The 21,842-nt window shown below is 39.7% G+C and overlaps 2 protein-coding genes across 2 annotated transcripts; both read right to left on the bottom strand.

Annotated features, from left to right (window-relative positions):
* Positions 1-7,210: 7,210 nt before the first annotated feature.
* On the bottom strand, positions 7,211-7,603 carry LOC107811255 (uncharacterized). The gene has a single exon (XM_016636142.1). The coding sequence runs from the start codon at positions 7,601-7,603 to the stop codon at positions 7,211-7,213; it is 393 nt and encodes a 130-aa protein (XP_016491628.1).
* Positions 7,604-12,045: 4,442 nt separating this feature from the next.
* Positions 12,046-12,570, bottom strand: LOC142177382 (uncharacterized). The gene is made up of 2 exons (XM_075245864.1): positions 12,342-12,570; positions 12,046-12,299 (listed from the first exon to the last, which is right to left on the bottom strand). The coding sequence occupies exons 1-2, from the start codon at positions 12,568-12,570 to the stop codon at positions 12,046-12,048; spliced, it is 483 nt and encodes a 160-aa protein (XP_075101965.1).
* Positions 12,571-21,842: the final 9,272 nt, after the last annotated feature.

The following is a 21,842-nucleotide window of genomic DNA, read 5'->3' as shown; positions in this document are numbered from 1 at the left end:
TCCGCTAATTAAATACTAAAGAGATTTCATTAATCGCTTCCATTTCATTCCCATTAACAACATCATTCAATATTTCCAAAATAGTACGAGTTTATAAATTTAATGAAAAACATGTTGCCAAACATCAACAATTCTAATCCAATTCCCAAGATCAAATACCACCCATAACCTATCTAGGGAGCCTCTAAGTATGACTGAAGAGTAATATGGAAATTCTAGCAACAAGGCCCCGGCTATACCTCAACCACAAAGTACATGAGAAACAAAAGATACATGACCCCGAAATGAAGTGGGGCTCACCAAATCGGCTGAAAGGAGTGTACTATTATCACTGATCAATGCCACCTGCTGTAGAACCACCTGCATCCATTAAAGATGCAGCGCTCCCGATAAAAGGGACGTTAGTACTGTTGAATAGCACTAGTATGTATAGCTAGAAATCCTCTTTCAAAATAGAATGCCCATATGATCTATATGTGGAACACATAATATAATGTAATTGAAACAACCTGTACAAACAAGGACAACAAAAGGGGCACCTATTGTCTGCATTAATAATGTGTCTCATTAGACCGTCCTTAGTATTTATTCGCACCATACATCTATACCTCTTATACACAATGCACCTATGCGTTTCATAGACCGTCTACAAGATTTCATATCACAATGGATTTCATAACACAATGTACCTATGCATTCATAGACCGTCCACAGGATTTCATATCGCAATGTACCTATGCGTTCATAGACCGTCCACAGGATTTCATAACACAATGTACATATGTGTTTCATAGACCGTCCACAGGATTTCATAACACAATGTACCTATGCGTTTTATAGACCGTCCACAGGATTTCATAACACAATATACCTATGCATTTCATAAACCGTCCATAGGGTTTCATAACACAATATACCTATGCGTTTCGTAGACCGTCCATAGGGTTTCATAACACAATATACCTATGCGTTTCATAGACCGTCCATAGGGTTTCATAACACATTGGAAACAAAAGTACAAATATGTACATCTCATAACCATTCACACCATATATCACCTAATCCGTACTTTCAACCACTTACAACATTATTATTTCATTGGCTCTCTTGGCCATACATATGATTCTTTATTCATGGCGCAATGGCCATATTTCATATTCCACACTTTCATTTCTTCCCTTTCATCGATCATCATCATAATTATCAACAAGTAGAATATTCCGGAAATCACAACTTTAAATTCATTAGTAATGAAGGCTTTAAACACAATCGATTTCTTTCCAATAAATGGAGTAAAATGATTGGCAATCGAAGTACAAGTTAAAATCATACACAATTTCCACTCACGAATATGTAAGAACGCAAAACACATTGAAAATTACTTACAAAACATAGCATTAGCTAAAACAGCCACATATGGGCATCACTTGAGTTCATAAACTTTTAGCCGATTATATTGTCGAAGTCAATTTTGGAATAGTTGAGTCAAAGCTCATTTCATAATCTTTCTCACATTATTTCATTTCATTGGCACCATTGGTCACAAGAATAGCTTTCACTATTGGCACGTTGGCCACACTTTATATTCCCAATTTACTGATTTCACTTCCAACCATCTTTATAGGTTATCAACAATAAGACATTCCCAATCAAGACTTTAGGTACACATATGAGCAATTAAGAGTCTTAAGAATATTGAGATTTTCTCACATAGTTTGACATACTAGCTTTCATTTGAAATACGATTCAAGCCACCACATTTTAATACGCCACCCATACTTTGAAACTCACAGAAACATTACGGAATTCAATTCCAAGAGAGAAAGTTTAGCCAACATACCTCAATTGAGCTTTCCTTAAATTACTACAATGTTCCGGAAATTCTAGCAATCCCAATCTATTTGAGACATAACAAAATTGAACTATAATTAGGAATATATTCATGGTCTCAGCTCATTTGAGCATTTTATCAAACACTAAGCGTGGATTAAGGTTCAAGGTCCTTTTATGGAGGATTCCATCATCCCACAACCCAATCTTTACTATTTTTAGCTCAACAATCTTTCTACACCCTTTTATAACACATGCATGTAAAATAAATAACCCTCTTGCCCAGAAATTATCTTGCTTATTACCTATTTCTAGACAAAATTCAAAATTGAGGGTTAGGGTGTAGAATCTTACCTCTAGGATGAAGACCTAGGGCGTTTCCCTCCTTAATCTTCCAAAACTTGAGCAAGAATTATAGAATCAACTATTGAGGAACACCTTCTCACTCTAGGGCACTCTCTCTCACTCTAAAATATCAGATTATACCTCAAAAATGATCCAAAGAGTGTATTTAACGAAATAGGGTCGGGTTTTAAAAATCCAAAAATGGAGCTCCGGAACAAGGTATGCGAACGCATAACCGATATGCGGACCGCATATCGGTCGCATAATTGGTTACAAAATAGCCAAAAGAACTGTTTCTGTTTGCGATCACTATGCGGTTGCATAGTCGACCGCATAGTTGCTTCCAACTGACTCAATTAACTGCCTCACTCTGTGGCCATTATGCGGTCCGCAGAGTAGTTCTGCGGTCGCATAATAGACCGCAGAAATGCACTTTTCCGCCAAAATAATTTCTTTACTTTTTGGTGCATTGTTCAACCCAAAAAGTTGGAGCCGCGACTCGCAAGCTCGCCGCAAAGAATTTCTACAATCCTCAAACACGTAAGCCTAGTACGACACCATGAAACATTATTTTCTTTTCAAACTTTACCAGGCTTTACAGTTAAGTACTTCAAAATTTTTCCGGGGTGTTACACTATCAACTAATTATTACTTCGACAATATGTATTATTATTGTCCAATTTACCAAGCTTATTGACCCACGAAAGTATCTCGCTTTTTAATAAATCAAAATAATAAATGACTGATGGTAGGCTATAATCCCGTATTTTAGTCACTTATTACACTCTAATTCACTGCACTTTACTTGTGTTGAGCTTTAATTAGTAGTGTTTTACACTTATTTTGTATTTTATGCTGTGTAGAAGTAATTTTCGAGTTATGTAGATGTTGTGGAGCTAATTCGAGCTATTTAGAACTTTGAAGTCTAAGTAGAAGACCAAGTAATTAAGTCGAGATCACGTTCGAGGGTCGAAAACCAAGTCTGGACATCAAAAAAAATGAGAAAATGAATTCACTCTGAGAAAATTACACTACCGCCCTGCTGACCTCATAGCGCTAGTGCAATTTTCCTGCAAAGTGAAAAGAAATCAATTTCTGGCCAATTTTACACCGTCGCGCCGCATGGGGCGACGTGAGGCGCGGCGCGGCGCGGTAGTGCAAAAAGTGGCTAGAAATTACTTTTTGGCACATTCTAGAATTCCCTACATGCGGCGTGGTGCGGCGCGATAGCACAAAAATGTTAGAGTGACTTCCCATTTCCGCTAAAAAGGGTAGTTTCGTCCGGTGTTTATTTTGAGGGCGGCTTACATACACCAAAACACCATTTTAGATGGAATTTTGACACATTTTCGACCTAAGGGGGCTTGGGAAGAACACAAGCACAAGGATTTCATCATTCCTTCCTCACTCAAGATCCGGGTTTGGATTGAATTTATGTTTTCCTATACTTTAGTTATATTTGTGAAGAACTTCTTCATGTCTATGAAGTAGTTCCTTGTGGGTTTTGATGGATTTGGTGTATTGATGATTGTTTGTGGATTATACCTCTATTTTTATGTAGTTGAATCATTTTGAAATATTTAATTGTTACATCTATATTCACTAGTACATGTAATCGAGAACTAAAATTTGACGAGCGCAAAACACACACTTAAATTGTGCTCGCTAGTCAAAGATAGTATAGTATAATATCGTGTCCACAGGGATTGAATTTAAATAGTATTCTCGTAGTTTCTAGCTTGATTGCTATCCACGAGGATTAACAGTTGAGGTTTATATGATTAATAATAAAATTTAACTAAGAATCTAAAATCTACAGCTATTGACTAGTGACTATCGACACAAGGAATAAGAAACTAAGGTTATCAGTAGGAGAGGATAGGGTTTTGACAGGATAGGTGAAGGATAATTGTTCGGGATCTAACTCTAGATAATTCACTTATAATATTCGAGTCTCTCAAATTCACTCTATTATTAGTTCAAACATTCAGCAAAAACTCCTCTCTCGATTAAGTCTTCACCTCACGAGATGAACCAATTTAAGCACTGTGAAAATGTGCAAGAATGCGTAGTGAATCGGTCTTTAGGAAAACCTCTTTTGATTATTCTCCTAACTAGGTTTAATCAATGATTCAACTAGTCTCCTTCGATTACTTAGAAGAATCTATGAACTCAACCAATAATATAAATATCACAAGTTATGCCTCTCGATTACATGAACTAGTAAATATAGATGAAACAATTAAATCTTTCAAAATGGTTCAAATACATAAAAATAGAGTTATAATTCACAAACAATCATCAATACACTAAATTCATCAAAACCTAAAAGGAACTACTCCATAAACATGGAGAAGTTCTTCACAAATATAACTAAAGTATAGGAAAATATAAATTCAATCCAAACCCAGATATTGAGTCAGGAAGGAATGATGAAATCCTTGTGCTTGTGTTCTTCCCAAGCCTCCTTAGGTCGAAAATGTGTCCAAAGTCCGTCTAAAATGGTGTTTTGGTGTATTTAAGATTCCCCCAAAATAAACCCCGGACAAAACTACCTTTTTTTTAGCGGAAATGGGAAGTCACTCTAAACGTTTGTGCTACCACGCCGCCCCATGCGGCGCGCATGTAGGGAATTCCAGAACGTGCCAAAAAATAATTTCTAGCCACTTTTTGCACTACTGCGCCTCGCGCCGCCCCATATGGCTTGGCAATGTAAATTTGGCCAGAAATTGAGTTTTTTTTTCACTTTGCAGGAAAATTGCACTAACGTTATGAGGCCCGCGGGGCGGCAATGCAATTTTCTTAGAGTGAATTAGTTTTCTCATTTTTGATGTCCAGACTTGGTTTTCGAACCCTGAACGTGATCCCAACTTAATTGCTTGGTCTTCTACTCAGACTTCAAAGCTAAAAATAGCTCGAATTAGCTCCACAACATCTACATAACTTGAAAATCACTCCTACACGGTGTAAAACACTACTAATTAAAGCTCAACACAAGTAAAGTGCAGTGAATTAGAGTGCAATAAGCGATTAAAATACGGGATTATAGCCTACCATCAATGACACACACAACTAATAATAATTATATCAAGATTAAGAGTATAAGTACATTGAATGGACTAGAGAAATTATTTTAATAAGTTAGTATAAAATACTTATCTCTACTTGATTCGTTCAGTACATAATAAATGTACTAGCACAAGAAGTCGGAATTAAACCATTCCCATAATCAAGATAAATTATATTTAATCTTGTGCTACAACCATTCCGATGGTTTGTCCAATTCCATCATTAGATTGTGAATATAAACTTTATGACTTATAAGAACCGATGATTTAATCTTCCGTATATAAGCTAAACTCTATACACAAAATCATCTACTATATAAGCAAAGGACACACATACGAACACATGATCTATTTAAAATAAAAACTTCATTGAATTAAATAAATAAATAAATAATTATTCCATAAAAAATACTATAACAATACGCATGGTTTATAGTATATCCTAACAATCTCCCACTTAGACTCATAACCATGCGTCTACAATTCTAACACCCATTCCGTCTACATGCCTATCAAAAGTCTTATATGGCAAGCTCTTAGTAAACGGGTCCGCCAAATTGTTCTCTGACGCAATCTTGGTGACTACTACATTCCCTCTTTGCACTATCTCACAAATTAAATGATATTTACGCTCAATGTGCTTTGCTCTTTTATGGCTTCGTGGCTCCTTCGAATTTGCAACCGCACCACTATTATCACAATAAAGTGTTATTGGTGCTTGAGTTGAGGGAACCACTCCCAACTCTTTTAGGAAGTTCCCGAGCCAAACCACCTCTTTGGTTGCCTCAGAGGCTGCAACATATTCGGCTTCCATGGTGGAATTAGAAACACAAGTTTGCTTGATGTTCCTCCAACTTATGGCTCCACCTCCCAGAGTAAAACACATTTTCTGAGGTAGACTTTTTAGAATCTCTATTTGATTGGAAATCTGCATCAGTGTACCCAATAGGCACAAGGTCATCCGAATGGTAGACTAGAATATAATTCCTAGTCCTTTTCAAGTACTTGATTATATGCTTAACCGTTGTCCAATGCTCTCTCCTAGGATTAGACTGAAATTTTCTAACAACGCCCACGACAAAGCAGATATCAGGTCTAGTACATAACATGGAATACATCAGACTCCCCACAACAGATGCATAGGGGATGCGCCTTTATCTTCTCCATATCTTCATCAGTTTTAGGAGACTGATCTTTAGATAGAGAAATTCCATGCCTGAAAGGGAGAAATCCTTTCTTGGAATCATGCACGCTAAACATGGAGAGTATTGTATCAATATAAAAAGCCTAAGATAAGCCTAATAACATTTTCTTGCGATCTCGCAAGAGCTTGATCCTAAGGATATGAACCGATTCTCCCAAATCTTTCATATCGAAGTGCGTGGACAACCACTGCTTAACTGAACCCAACATGCCCACATTATTAAAAATATTAAAAATGCCACTTTATCCCCATCTCACTTCTTGTATACACAAGACTCGTCAAGACATTGATCAAAACCAAAATTTTTAATTGCCTTGTCAAAATAAGTGTTCCATGCCCTAGATGCCTGTTTCAGTCCATAAATGGACCTTTTAAGCTTACACAACATATGCTCCTTTCCACTTTCCACGAAATCATCTGGTTGCATCATATAGATGCACTCATCAAGACTTCTATTAAGGAAAGTTGTCTTGACATCCATTTGCCAAATCTCATAATCATAATGGGCAGCAATGGATAAGAGAATCCTAATAGACTTAAGCATGGCTACCGGCGAGAAGGTTTCCTCATAATCGATCTCTTCTTTCTGAGTAAACCCTTTCGCTACAAGCCTTGCTTTAAAATTTTGTACTTTTCCGTCTACACCTCTCCTTTTCTTATAGATCCATTTGCATCCAATGGGTTTGACCCCATCAGGTGGTTTTACGAGATCCCAGAGTTGATTAGAGTGCATCGACCCCATCTCTGATTTCATAGCAGCAACCTACTTATCAGCATCTTTATCATGTAGTGCTTGGTCGTAATTGACAGGTTCGGAAGTTGTCTCCTCAGAGATCCTATCATATGATTCTCCCAAGAGCGTATAACAAACTGGTTGTCTTATTTCTCTCCCACTATGACTATGCACTACATCAGTTGCAACTACATCATTATGATCTTGTGGTTGATCCACATCATTTTTAGGAACCTGAGTCTCCATGCTATCCACAGGGATATCAACGACTTCATCAGGTTGTGCAATTTGCTCAACATAACTCCCACTACTTTGTGGCAATATGACTTCGGGCACTTTCTCTTGCGGGACATCAAGTCTATTGACATTTCTCCCACTACTAAAATGCAATGGCATATCAAAATCGACTTTGGGGGTTTGCATCTGGTCGTTTTGTTTTTCGGATGATTGAGTTTTCATTCATTTGCTAAGTTCCTGTAAAACAAGTTTACTTCTAGGAACATAGTTCATCAAGTAGTCCTCTTCAAGAAACATGGTATTTGTGCTAACAATTACCCTCTTTTCTTTAGGACAATAGAATAAATCGCCTTTCGTATCTTTTGGATAGCCCACAAACACACATACATCCGTACTCGCCTCCAATTTATCTGTTTTCCCCTTTAGCACATGTCCCGGAAAACCCCAAACTCGAATATGCCGCAGACTAGGCTTGCGCGCAGTACACAATTCTATCGGGCTCAAAGGTACTAATTTTGAAGGAACTAAATTCAGAACATAGTTTGTTATTTCTAAGGCATGTCCCCAAAAGGACGAAGGCAAACTAGAATAACTCATCATTGATCTAACCATTTCCATAAGAGTCCTATTTCTTCTTTCAACTACACCATTTTGTTGTGGTGTTCCAGGTGCAGATAATTGAGAGGTAATTCTACATTCTGATAAGTAACTAATAAAATTCGCAGGGAGGTACTCCTCACTACGATCAGATCGTAGTGTCTTTATATATTTATTATGTCACTTTTCAGTCTCTATCTTAAATTCTTTGAACTTTTAAAAACATTCAGACTTTCGACGCAACAAATAAATATATCCATACTTTGAGTAATCATCTGTGAAAGTCACAAAATACTCAAAACCACCTCTTGCTTGCACATTCATTGGACCATACAAATCAGAATGAATTAACTCTAATTTATCACTTGCTCGATTTTCTTTTGAGCGGAAATTGCGTTTTGTCATTTTTCCTTCTTAACAAGATTCACAAGTTGGTAGTGCCTCCACTTTTAATGAACTTAAAGGTTCATCCTTAACCAACCTTGAAATTTTATTTAGATTTATATGACCCAAACGCAAGTGCCATAAATATGTTTCACTCAATTCGGAAGAACATTTTCTCTTATTTGGTGAATCAATATAATTCAGTTCTTTAGGTTGTAACGGCTTAGGTACAGAATCAACAATAAAAAGACCATTAATCAATGTAGCCGAAGAGAGATAACATTTATTATGACTAATAATGTCACGACCCAAAATTCAACTAGTCGTGAGGGCACCTAACCCAACCCGCTAGGTAAGCCAGTTACCAACTATCCAATTCCAATGAAATTAATAAGGAAATTAATTAAAAGAAAATATCTAAAACCAATACTTTTCCCTAAGAATTGGTAGTACAAATCATGAGCTTCTAAGAATAGAGTTTACAAAGCTAGTATGAAATAATACATTATCTGTTAGAAAAGTACATAAACAGAGTTTCATGAATCTAAGGCTACCATGAACAAGAGGCAGCTACAGCCGGAACGCAGGTACATCTTTAGATCCAGCTCCAAACGAACACAACAACATCAGCAGCCAACATCTGCACGCAAGGTGCAGAAGTGTAGTATGAGTACAACCGACCCCATGTACTCAATAAGTAACAAACCTAACCTTAGGTTGAAAGTAGTAACGAGCTTGTACCAAGGTCGGGTCCCAACTTCAATAACCAACAATAGTTCATAACAACTTAAACAAGTAATACCAGAAGTGACTCAATAATCAAATGCTCAGCAAAAATATGATTTTTGAAAATAATTCTGCCTTTCAAGTACATCAATGAAAATCCAAATCGTTTACCGGAGTTGCCAAAAATATGAATAAGTTTGAAAATAATAATTTTCCGAAAATTCTTTCAATAATAATAAGATGTTTCATTTTTCTTTCCAGATAACCAGTGTAAAATAAATGCATCACTATGCCCATCTGCCGACATGTGTGAGAAATCATGAATGATGTATTATCGTACAACATGAGGAAAAATACATATCTATGCATGCATGTCATGTGTGCATGTCAATGCAATGTATCTCAGAGATGAACTCATATGCATACTCTCAGAGTATCAATTCACTCAATCCTCCCCATCACTCACTCCTCACAGTCACTCAATCCTCACAGTCACTCAATCCTCACAGTCACTCAATCCTCCCAATCGCTCGGCACTCGCACTCAGTAGGTACCTGCGCTCACTGGGGGTGTGTACAGACTCTGGAGGGGCTTCTTTAGCCCAAGTGCTATAATTTGCACAGACAACTCACGTGCTGCACGGACAACTCACGTGCTATAATAAGTTAATCTGGCCTGCTGCGGCGTGCAGCCCGATCCCATAATAATAAAGTATATAAAGCCAATATGGCCTACTGTGGCGTGCAACCCCATCCCATAATTATCCTCACAATCATGTCCTCGGCCTCACTCAGTCATCAATCTCTCCAATCTCTCCCTCATGGGCTCACAATGTCATGAAAATAGCCCAAAAATGATGATATGATGTATCAATAAATAACAACAGAGACTGAGATATGATATGTAATGACATGAATATGACTGAGTATAAATTTTCAATTTAAAACAAATAATTCACAGCAATATGACCTCTATGGGTCCCAATAATACTGGCACATAGACTCAACATGATTTTTAATATGATTCTAAGATCAATAGCTCTAGTACGTAGAGATTTTCATGATTTCAGATAAGTTCAGGTAACTACACAGTACCACAGGAATAATGGAGTCACAGTTCACATGGTGCACGCCCACACGCCCGTCACCTAGCATGTACGTCACCTCAACACCAAACACATAACACGTATAATTCAGGGTTCATACCCTCAGCTCCAAGATTAAAAGAGTTAATTACATCGAACAAGCCAAATTCAATACCGAGAAAGCTGTACAATACTCCAGAAATTTTATTCCGCGCGTATCAATCTCCGAACGACTCAAATCCCGATGATTTCCTTGAAAATCCATCGATAATAAGATCGCCACAAATCGAGCTTTCTTAATTCAACTCTTTAGTGATATTAAAAACTCACACTACTCTTACAACTTTAATCTACATCAACATAATTCAATTCGACCAATATTAGTAAACAAATTTTCAGATTTGGTCATTTAGGCATTTTATCAAGCATCTAGTAGGCATACATTTATAATTTTCTTAACCATAGAATTATTTCTTCCAACTACCATCATTTACTAACAATTCATCCCACCATCATTCTTTAACAACTTATAATCCTAATATCACATGTGTGACCAACCATTCTTACCCAACCAACAAAATTCCATCAAATAATCACATTTCAATTTCTACAATGGGTATTCATTTAAATTGCGAATTTATGGCTTCCAATCACTATACCATGAGTTCCAATACTTGATTCATACTCATATTTCCATAATAAATTCATACATGTATACATAATACTCTCACACCCATGAATCATACTTCTTATGACCTACTTTTAATCCAAATCCCGAAATTGAAAACTAGGGTATGGAACCTTACCTCTTTGATGAAGATCTTATAATTAGCTTCCTTTATTCTTGGAGATTGGTGCAAGATTGGATGATTGGAATGTTAGATTTACTCCTCTCTCTAAAATGCTCTTACATCTCTCTAAAGTATCAGGTTTTAGCTCAAAAATGACTTAAACCCTCTCCCTACCCGGCCCTGGGGGTATTAAATGAGCTCCTACGTGCGCGGCCGCACACCTGAGCAAGTGACCGCGCATCCGGCCGCGCACCTGAGGCAGAAAGTCTCAAATATGCGCGACCGCGCATCTGGGCGGGTTAATGACACCGCTCCAGAAAGAAATGTCCATAACTTTCTGTATACATATCCAAATGACAAACGGTTTGATGCGTTGGATACTAAACTCAAAGGGATTTAATTTGATAGGTTATACACCATATAACTCTTCATATCTTGATAGTTATGCTCGTTTGAAGTTAGATCTTGTGTAAACTCACTTAAAACTTTATCCCATCATATAATTTTCAACTTGACTTAGCCTTAGGGCTCTTCTTAGACCATAAACCATTCTTAATGAACCTCATACATATATTATCATGATCAATTGATGTCATTCAAATTATCAGTCTTGTTCATACCCGAATTGATATAATTAGCACCCGTCAGTCTTCTTAATGATCTTAAAACACTTAGAAATTTTTCGGGGTGTTACAAATAACATATTATCAATATCATGAAAATTAATGTCATAACCATCTCTCATAGCACTAGAAACCGAAATTAAATTCCTTCTAACGGAAGGTACATATAATGTGTCCTTTAAAGCTAATACTCTATTACTACCAAACGAAATACTAATATTTTCTAATGCTAAAGCTGGGGCTGCCGGACCATCTGCTTGATAAACATTGATTTCTTCTCTACTTAGATGTCGCGTTACATAAACCCCTGCAAATGAGTGCAGACATGATTAGTGGCTCCCGAATCTACACACCATGACATGGTAGAAATAGCCGCTAAAAGAGTTTCAACGACAAGTAGATGTAAATCACCTGGTTTATTATTCAGCTTGGCCAGGTAAGTAGGAAATTGCTTCTTATGATGCCAGGCTTCTTGCAGTGATAACACTTGCCCTTAGGCTTTTTCACACCAGCAGTTGCACCACCAACAGAGGGTTTTTGAGCCTTTTTCTTCTTCTGCCCGCCTCTCGGCTTAGAAGAAGAACCTATCTCAAAATTCAGTGCCACTGGAGGAGCTTGTTGCTTGATAATAGTCTTTGCTGACTGCAGCTCGTTCAACAATTTCGCAAGTGAGAAATCTATTTTGTTCATATTATAATTCAGGCGAAATTGCTAAAAACTGTCAGGCAGAGTCTGCATAATCATCTCAATCTGCGTATCCTTATCAATGTTAGCTCCAAGGACCTCCAGTTCATTCAGAAGACTCATCTTCAGAACATGGTCCCTAACAAATGAACCTTTAACCATTTTGGTGTTCGAAAGAGCTTTCATGGAAGTCTGCTTAGCCATACGATTCTGATCTCCAAACATCTCTTTGAGATTTTCCAGAATGTCATAAGAAGACTCCATAGATTGACCTCAACATGCCAAATTTCAGTTCAATCGGAGTCCGTCAACAGATTGACCTCCGATTTTCTGGCCAATTCGGCCAAATAGTAGCTTTTGTGTTTTTCTCGGATTAACAAAATTTTTATATTATTCTAATCAAATATTATCAACAATAAGCAGGTATTACATGATTTTCAGAATAATCAAAATTCTCAAAACAAATATTCATGCTCAAAACAGTGCAGTTTTACATCAAAACAATCTTTGCATGTAATTTAAAACTTGCATATTTACATGATGCTCCTTTTCATGTTCATCCTAATTATCTAATTAGACGTGAGTATGCTCTGATATAAATTGATGGATTATATATCGCAGTGGAAGCAATTTCAGTATTATATTCACGTATAAATTAAACAATTAGCACATACGGAGATTATACGAGTTACCTCTTGAAGCATGAATAAAGCAGATTAATCTCGGTCTCTAGTTGCAGAGTAGCAAGATCGCGATCTCAGCAGAACATTCCACAGTTTTCTACTGTATTACCCAAATAATATCCAAAAAGAGAGAATTTCTGGTGGGCGAAATTTCAAGGCAAAAACGAGAGCAAAAACGGCCAGTCCTATATGGGATATATATAGCCACATTTTTAGGTTAAAACCCTTTTCCAAAACCTTTTAGGTTTTCTTCTTCCACCGAGGAAAGGTTTTCTCTATTTTCTATTATTTAGACACAGTAGGGAACACATAATTTAATTCACAAGGCTCCCTATTATAGAATTAATTTCAAAATTTGAAATTAAATTCTACCATAATAAATCACGAATTATTCCACTAAAAATTCGTAATTGCACTCCTTAGTTCAATTTCGAAATTCTTCCATAAAATCTTATTTAACTCTGTCACGGCCCCATTTCTTTTTCTCCGTAGGACGTCATGATGGCACCTAGTCTCTAAGACTAGGTAAGCCTACAAATTTGCGGAATCAATGAATAATGAACTGAAATCCAATCTCAACTCATGATATATAAATATAAAGCTGCTATTCAATAATTACAACTCCCAAAACCTGGTGGAAACAAGTCACAAGCTTTTAATAGAAATACTAAGTGTCTCTATACATCAAGTCGAAGGAGAATCAGGGAAATAAAATAATAAGGATAGAGAAGGACTCCGAAGCCTGCGGACGGTGGCAGATATACCTTGAAGTCTCAACGTGCGGTCCAACTCACTGGTATCTGGTCTGGTGGGAAGAACCAGGATCTGAATAAATAGAGGTACCACCTCGTAGTCCCAAATGTAAAGATGCAGTACGTGGGGATCTCCCGAGAAACCGCCTCGTAGTCCCAAAGTAAATATGCAGTACAGGAGAATCTCCTGAGTAAATGCCTCGTAGTCCTAAAGTAAATATGCAGTACAGGGGCATCTCCCGAGTAAACGCCTCGTAGTCCCAAAGTAAATATCCAGTACAGGGGGATCTCCCGAGTAAACGCCTCTTAGTCCCAAAGTAAATATGCAGTACAGGGGGGTCTCCCGAGGAACCACCTCATAGCCCCAAAGTAAATATGCAGCATGTAATCGAAGGAAAACACAAATTTTCAACAAGAATCTTACAGTTAAAGATTTAATTAAATCAAGAAAAGCAGGTAATTCAACTAAGCATGTTGCACAAATTGCAAGTAAGAGTTAAGGCATGTAGACATGCGATGCTAGACTAAACATGATCACTGCATATGCTAAGGCAACTTAGTCAATGTATTTTAAAAAAAGACAACTCAGTTAATGTATTTTAAAAGATGACAAATCAGCAAAAACCAAATGTTTTTCATAAATCATCTTGTGTACGTACTCGTCACCCCGCGTACACGGCGCTCACATATCACAAATTGTTACAACGGTACCAAATCCTAAGGGGATTTTCCCCACACAAGGTTAGACAAGTCACTTACCTCAAATGTCGCTCAATCAATCGGTAAGAATGCCTTTCCCTCGATTTTCCGACTCCGAAAGTCCCAAATCTAGCCAAAAGCAATTTCATAACATGAATACAATTACAAGAAACTAATTTAAATCATAAATCTACGACTTTAGCAAGGAATCGAAAAATCTCCCCAAAAAGTCAACCCGGGCCCACGTCTCGGAATCGGGTAAAAGTTCCAAAATACGAACACCCATTTAACCACGAGTTCACCCATATCAAAATTACCAAAATCCGATACCAAGTCGCCACTCAAATCCCCAAATTACACTCTCCAAATCCCTAACCTCAAACTCCCACATTCCACCTTAAACACACATAATCTAGGTAGGAAAAACAACGGGGAAACAAGATTATTGATCAAAATAAAAACAAGAGACTTACCTCAAGAAACCCCTCGAAAATGCTCTCAAAAATTGCCCAAGACCGAGTTTGCAAAGTCCAAAATGACAAAAATCACGAAGCCCTTCAGTTTTAAACACTGCCCAGGCTTTTCGTACCTGCGGAACCGCTTCTGCGGCCTGTGATCCGCTTCTGCGAAATCAGATCTTGGCACCCATTCTGCTTCTGCGGTACAAATCCCGCTTCTGCGGGAGCTCATTTGCGCAAACACGTTTGCTTCTGCGGACAGGCCTTCCCACACTCGTCCGCTTCTGCGACTAATCTTCTGCAGAAGCGACTCTGCTCCTGCGGTCTTCACGTCATATCTGCGACCACTGGCCAAGTCCCCCAGCCCCGCATCTGCGCCCAATTGCTTGCTTCTGCGGGCTTGCACCTGCGGTCAATCTTGCGCAGGTGCGATTATACCAGAACCAGCCCAACACCAAAAAATCTTCTAAGTCCAAAAATGATCCGTTAACCATCTGAAACTCACCCGAGGTCCCCGGACCTCAACAAAATATACCAACCAGTCCTAAAATATCACACAAACTTAGTCGAGCCTTTAAATCACATCAAACAACGCCTAAAACATGAACTATACATCGATTCAAGCCTAATGAACTTTAAAGTTTAAAACTTCTACATCCGACGCCGAAACCTATCAAATCAAGTTCGATTGATCTCAAATTTTGCATACAAGTCATAATTGACATTACGGACCTATTCCAACTTCCGTAATCGGAATACGACCCCGATATAAAAAATTCCACTCCCGGTCAAACTTTTCAAAAATCATCATTTTTCCAACTTTCGCCAATTAGCGCTAAAATGACCTATGGACCTCCAATTCAACATCCGAACACACTCCTAAGACCAAAATTACCCTACGGAGCTATAGAAACCATAAAAGCTCCATTCCTGAGTCGTCTTCACACAGTGCAAACTACAGTCAATTCCTATGACTTAAACCTCCATTTTAGGGACTATGTGGCCCATTTCACGCTGAAACCAAAATAAATCCTCCCGACAAGTCATAAAACCCAAAACTAAATTAGAGCTAACAGTAAATAGGGTTCGGGGCTAATTTCCTCAAAATGACCGGCCGAGTCGTTACATCCTCCCCCTCTTAGAACATACGTTCGTCCTCGAACGAGTATAAAGACATACCTGAAGTGGTGAAAAGATGAGGATAGCTACCACGCATATCATACTCGGTTTCCCAAGACGCCTCCTCGACCTGATAGCCCCTCCACTACACCTTCACTGACGCGAAGTTCTTCGACCTCAACTTTCGAACCTGCCTGTCCAAAATGGCCACTAGCTCCTCAACATAAGATAGATCATTGTCCAATTGGACTGAGCTGAAGTCAAACACATGAGAGGATCGACGTGGTACTTCCAGAGCATGGAAGCAAGGAACACTGGATGAGCTGCAGACAGACTAGGTGGCAGTGCAAGTCTGTAAGCCACTTCTCTAACCCTCTCAAGAATCCCAAAAGGCCCGATATACCTAGGGCTCAACTTGCCCATCTTTTCGAACCTCATAACACCCTTCATGCACGAAACCTGGAGTAAAACCCGCTCCCCAACCATGAATGCAATGTCACGAACCTTCCGATCCGCATAACTCTTCTTCCTGGACTGGGCTGTAAGAAGTCGATCCTGAATCAATTTAACTTTCTCCAAGGCATCCTGAACCAAGTCTGTACCCAATAGCCTAGCCTCGCCAGACTCGAACCAACCCACTGGAGACCGGCACCGTCTACCATATAAAGACTTATACGGGGCCATCTGAATGCTCGCCTGATAACTGTTGTTGTAGGCAAACATCGCAAGTAGAAAGAACGGATCCCAAGAACCCCCAAATTCAATCACACACGCATGAAGCATATCCTCCAATATCTGAATAGTGCGTTCGGACTATCCGTCCGTCTGAGGGTAAAATGTTATACACAACTCCACGCGAGTACCCAACTAACGTTGTACGGCTCTCCAGAACTATGATATAAACTGCGTACCCCGATTAGAGATGATAGATATCGGTACGCCATGAAGCCTGACAATCTCGTGGATGTAAATCCGAGCCAGCTGCTCCGAAGAGTAAGTAGTAACCACAGGAATAAAATGAGCTGACTTGGTCAATCTATCCACAATCACCCAAACCGCATCGAACTTCCTCTGAGTCTATGGGAGCCCAACAACAAAATCCATAGTGATCTGCTCCCATTTCCACTCTGGAATCTCCATCTTTTGAAGTAATCCACCCGGTCGCTAATGCTCATACTTCCCCTGCTGACAATTTAGGCAACGAGCTACATATTCCACTATGTCCTTCTTCATCCACCTCCACCAATAGTGCTGCCTCAAATCCTGATACATCTTCGCGGCACCTGGATGAATGGAGTACTGGGAACTGTGAGCCTCCTGGAGGATCAACTCACGCAAACCATCTACATTAGGCACACATAGCCTACCCTGCATCCGTAATACACCATCATCTCCAATAGTGACTTCCTTGGCATCATCGTGATGAACCGTGTCCTTAAGGACAAGCAGATGGGGGTCATTATACTAACGCTCCCTGATGCGATCATAAAGAGAAAACTGAGAAACCACACAAGCCAAAACTATGCTCGGCTCGGAAACATCCAATCTGATAAACTGGTTGGCCAAGGCCTAAACATTTAAGGCTAAAGGCCTCTCCGCTACTGGTAGATATGCTAAACTGCCTTGCGACTCAAGGCATCGGCCACCGCATTGGACTTCACGGGATGATAGAGAATGGTGATGTCATAATCCTTAAGCAACTCCAACCATCTCCGCTGCCTCAAGTTAAGATCCTTCTGTTTAAACAAATGCTGTAGACTCCGATGATCGGTGAAAACCTCACAAGGAACACTATATAAATAGTGCTGCCAGATCTTCAAGGCATGAACAATAGCTGCTAACTCGAGGTTATGGACAGGATAATTCTTCTCATACACCTTCAACTGTCTAGACGTGTAGGCGATCACCCTACCATCCTGCATCAACACCGCGCCGAGACCAATGTGTGACGCATCACAATAAACCGTCTAGGACCCCAATCCGGTAGGTAACACTAATACTCGAGATGTAGTCAAAGTAGTCTTGAGCTTTTGAAAGCTCTCCTCACACTCCTCGCTGAACGAAGCACCCTTCTGGGTCAATCTGATCATAGGTGATGCAATAGATGAGAAACCCTCTACAAATCAACGATAATACCCCGCCAAGCCAAGAAAACTCCGGATCTCCGTAGCTGAGGACGGTCTGGGCCAACTCTACACTGCTTCAATATTTTTTGGGTCTACCTTGATCCCCTCACTCGATACTACATTACCCAAAAATGCCACTGAATCTAGCCAGAACTCACAATTCAAAAAAGTTGCATACAACTTCTTCTCCCTCAAGGTCTGAAGCGCAGTCTTCCGGATATCTGGCTTCCGAATCTTCAACTGACGATAGCCTAAACGCAAGTTGATATTAGAGAACACTCTGGCAGCCTGAAGCTTATCAAATAGGTCATCAATACGTGGAAAGGGATACCTGTTATTCACTGTAACCTTGTTCAACTAGCGATAATCAATACACATTCGCATAAAACCATCCTTCTTCTTCACAAACAAGACAGGAGCACCCCATGAGGACACACTAGGCCGAATGAAGCCCTTATCGAGCAACTATTGCAACTATTCCTTTAACTCTTTCAACTCTGATGGGGCCACATGATAAGGTGGAATATAAATGGGCTGAGTGCCCGGTAACAAATTAATGCCAAAGTCAACATCTCTGTCGGGCCGCATGCCCGGAAGATCTACTAGAAATACGTCTGCAAAATCCCTCACTACTAGAACTGACTCGATAGTAGGAGTATCAACACTAACATCTCTTACATAGGACAGATATGCATCACACCCCTTCTCAACCATTCGCTGAGCTTTAAGAAATGAAACAACCCTGCTAGGAACATGATCCAAGGTACCTCTCCACTTTTGTCGCGGTAGACCTGGCATAGACAACGTCACCATTTTGGAATGACAATCAAGGATAGTGTGATAGAGCAACAACCAGTCCATGCCCAAAATAACATCGAAATCCACCATACTAAGCAATAATAAATTGGCTCTGGTCTCAAAACTACTAAGAACAATCAAACACGACCGATACACGGTCAACAACAATGGAATCACCTATAGGTGTAGATACATAAATAGGTGAACTCAGAGAATCATGGGATATACCCAAATACAAAGCAAAATAAGATGACACATAGGAATAAGTGAAGCCTAGATCAAATAAGACTGATGCATCTCTATGAGAGACCGGAACAGTACCTGTAATAACAGAATCTGATGCAACTGCCTCTGTCCTAGCAGGAAGGGCGTAATATCTGGCCTGGCCTCCCCCTCTAGGGCGACCTCTACCTTTCCGACCTCCACCTCTCGCTGGTTGTGTAGGTGGGGTGGTAGCTGGTGCTATAATCATAGCCTGAGGACCCGGTGGAGCACGCGGTGCCTGAGAAATCTGTGGCGGTGCACCCTTCCTGAATCTGGGGAAATCTCTCAGCAAATGACGAGTGTCGTCACACTCAAAACAAGCTCTCAGAGGACGTGGCTGCTGCGACTGGCTCGGGCCTAATTGACTGGACTGACCATTGGAAGCACCTCGTACATGAGGCACACTAGACATTGGCGGTGCATAATAAGGATCCTCGGGCGTAGTAGTGGCCGGAGAACCGCTGGCGGTTGGAAGTGCTGAATGAATAGGGCAACCCATATAACCTCTACTTTGATGAGCTGTAGCTAGGGCACGAGTACCACTGTAAGTACCAGACTCTCGAGACCTCTTGGCATATCTCTCCTCTCTATCCCCAGTCAGCATACCCTCCAACCTCCTAGCAATCCCTACTACCTGCTGGTACGTAATATCCATCTCCAACTCGCGGGCCATGCTCAATATGATACTGGGGTTGATCCCCTCAATGAACCGACAAACCCGCTCTCGAACAGTAACGACCAGGGCTGGTGGATGCCTGGCCAAATCACTGAATCAGATCGCATACTCTGACACGGTCATAGCAACCTGGCGCAAATGCTCAAACTTCGCGCGCCAAGCATCCCTGAGACTCTGGGGAACATACTCCCTTAGGAATATATCTGAGAATTGAGTCCAGGTGAGTGAAGTTGCCTCAGCCGGACTATCCAACTCGTATGCGCGCCACTACTGGTAGGCTGCTCCTCTAAGCTAGAATGTAGTGAAAGAAACTCCACTAGTCTCCGCAACACCCATAGTATGGAGGATACGGTGGCACTCCTCAAGAAAACCTTGGGCATCCTCTGACGCCAAGTGTCACGACCCGAAATTTCCCACCAACGGGACCGTGATAGCGCCTAACATTTCACTTGCCAGGCAAGCCAACGTTAGAAAATCATTAAACCAATTCCTTATTTCCATTCAGTAAATAACAATAATTAACTAAGATGAAATATAATAAGTGCGGAATATCATAAAAGTATATTAATTACTACCACCCGAATCTGGAGTCACAATTCACGAGCATTCTAGAATTTGCTACAAGTAATAGTCAGATAGAAATACAACTGTCTGAATGAAAGAAACAGTAGAACAGAAAAGGTAGACGGGGACTTCAAGGTCTGTGAACACCGACAGATCTACCTTGAGTCTCCGGACAGCGGGCCAATAGCAAAATCTCGATCAACCCGAGCCGATATTAAAATCTGCACAGAAAGTGCGGAGTGCAGTATCAGTACAACCGACCCCATGTACTGGTAAGTGTCGAGCCTAACCTCGACAAAGTAGTGACGAGGCTAAGGCAAGGCACCTACAAATCAACATGTACAATTTAACAATATATATGCAAATAACAGAAATGAAGAACTAAACAGGAAACGTCGGGAGGGGAACATACTGAGGGGAATACAAGATAAAGAACTACAACAGAATGATCACCGGAGCAGTCAATATACCATGAATCAACAGGAATAGTGAATACAGTAAGGAAAAAGATTGCACGACATCACCCTCCGTGCATTAACTCTCATATCATGGCACGACATCACCCTTCGTGCATTAACACTCACAATATGGCACGGCATCACCCTTCGTGCATTAACACTCACAATATGGCATGGCATCACCCTTCATGCATTAACACTCACAATATGGCACGACATCACCCTTCGTGCATTAACACTCTCCCTTACCATAATGCAATGCATAAATAACAACAGGGAGATAGAATAACAAGTACAAACCTTAATTCAACATTTGGTTCCATAATATCAATCTCAACTTTGAAATAAAAACTCAATTATCACCAGAAAATCCGTAAACATGATAAGAACGGTAAATTGAACAACACTAGTATAACATGTAGCAATTTGGCATAGGAATGAGACAATATAAGAAACACAAAGAAACATGGAAAATAGGTAAATTGGCGGTGCATAAGTACTCGTCACCTCACATATACGCCACTCACATGAATTTCACTTAGCAAATAATCTAAGGTTCCTAATTTCCTCAAGTCAGGGTTAGACACAATACTTACCTCACTCTGAAGGCAACTTAATTCTCAATCACAGCTTTTCCTTTGGAATTCACCTCCAAACCACTAGTATCTATTCAAAAATGACTCAATAATATCAAATATTGCTAAAGAAATCAAATATATTGCATAAATTAAATTTTCCAAATTTTCCTCTAAAAAGTTGAAAAATCGACCCGGGCCCGCTTGGTCAAAACCCGAGGTTCGGACCAAAATCCATTTATCCATTCATACCCGAGCCCGAATATATAATTGATTTTGGAATCCGACCTCAAATTGAGGTCTAAATCCCCAAATTTCTAAAATCCCTAGTTTCTACCATAACCCCTAATTCTACCATGATAAC

Source organism: Nicotiana tabacum, chromosome 23 (genome assembly GCF_000715075.1).
Source record: "Nicotiana tabacum cultivar K326 chromosome 23, ASM71507v2, whole genome shotgun sequence".
NCBI lineage: Eukaryota > Viridiplantae > Streptophyta > Magnoliopsida > Solanales > Solanaceae > Nicotiana > Nicotiana tabacum.
This window is presented reverse-complemented; position numbering and strand designations above follow the sequence as displayed.

Bases quoted from the DNA above. Each gene is read 5' to 3' on its own strand.
- LOC107811255 (XM_016636142.1), bottom strand. From the start codon at position 7,603: ATGCAAACCCCCAAAGTCGATTTTGATATGCCATTGCATTTTAGTAGT.
- LOC142177382 (XM_075245864.1), bottom strand. From the start codon at position 12,570: ATGGAGTCTTCTTATGACATTCTGGAAAATCTCAAAGAGATGTTTGGA. The intron at 12,300-12,341 runs GTTTTTAGCAAT...TGAACAAAATAG, and splicing joins TATGCAGACTCTGCCTGACA to ATTTCTCACTTGCGAAATTG.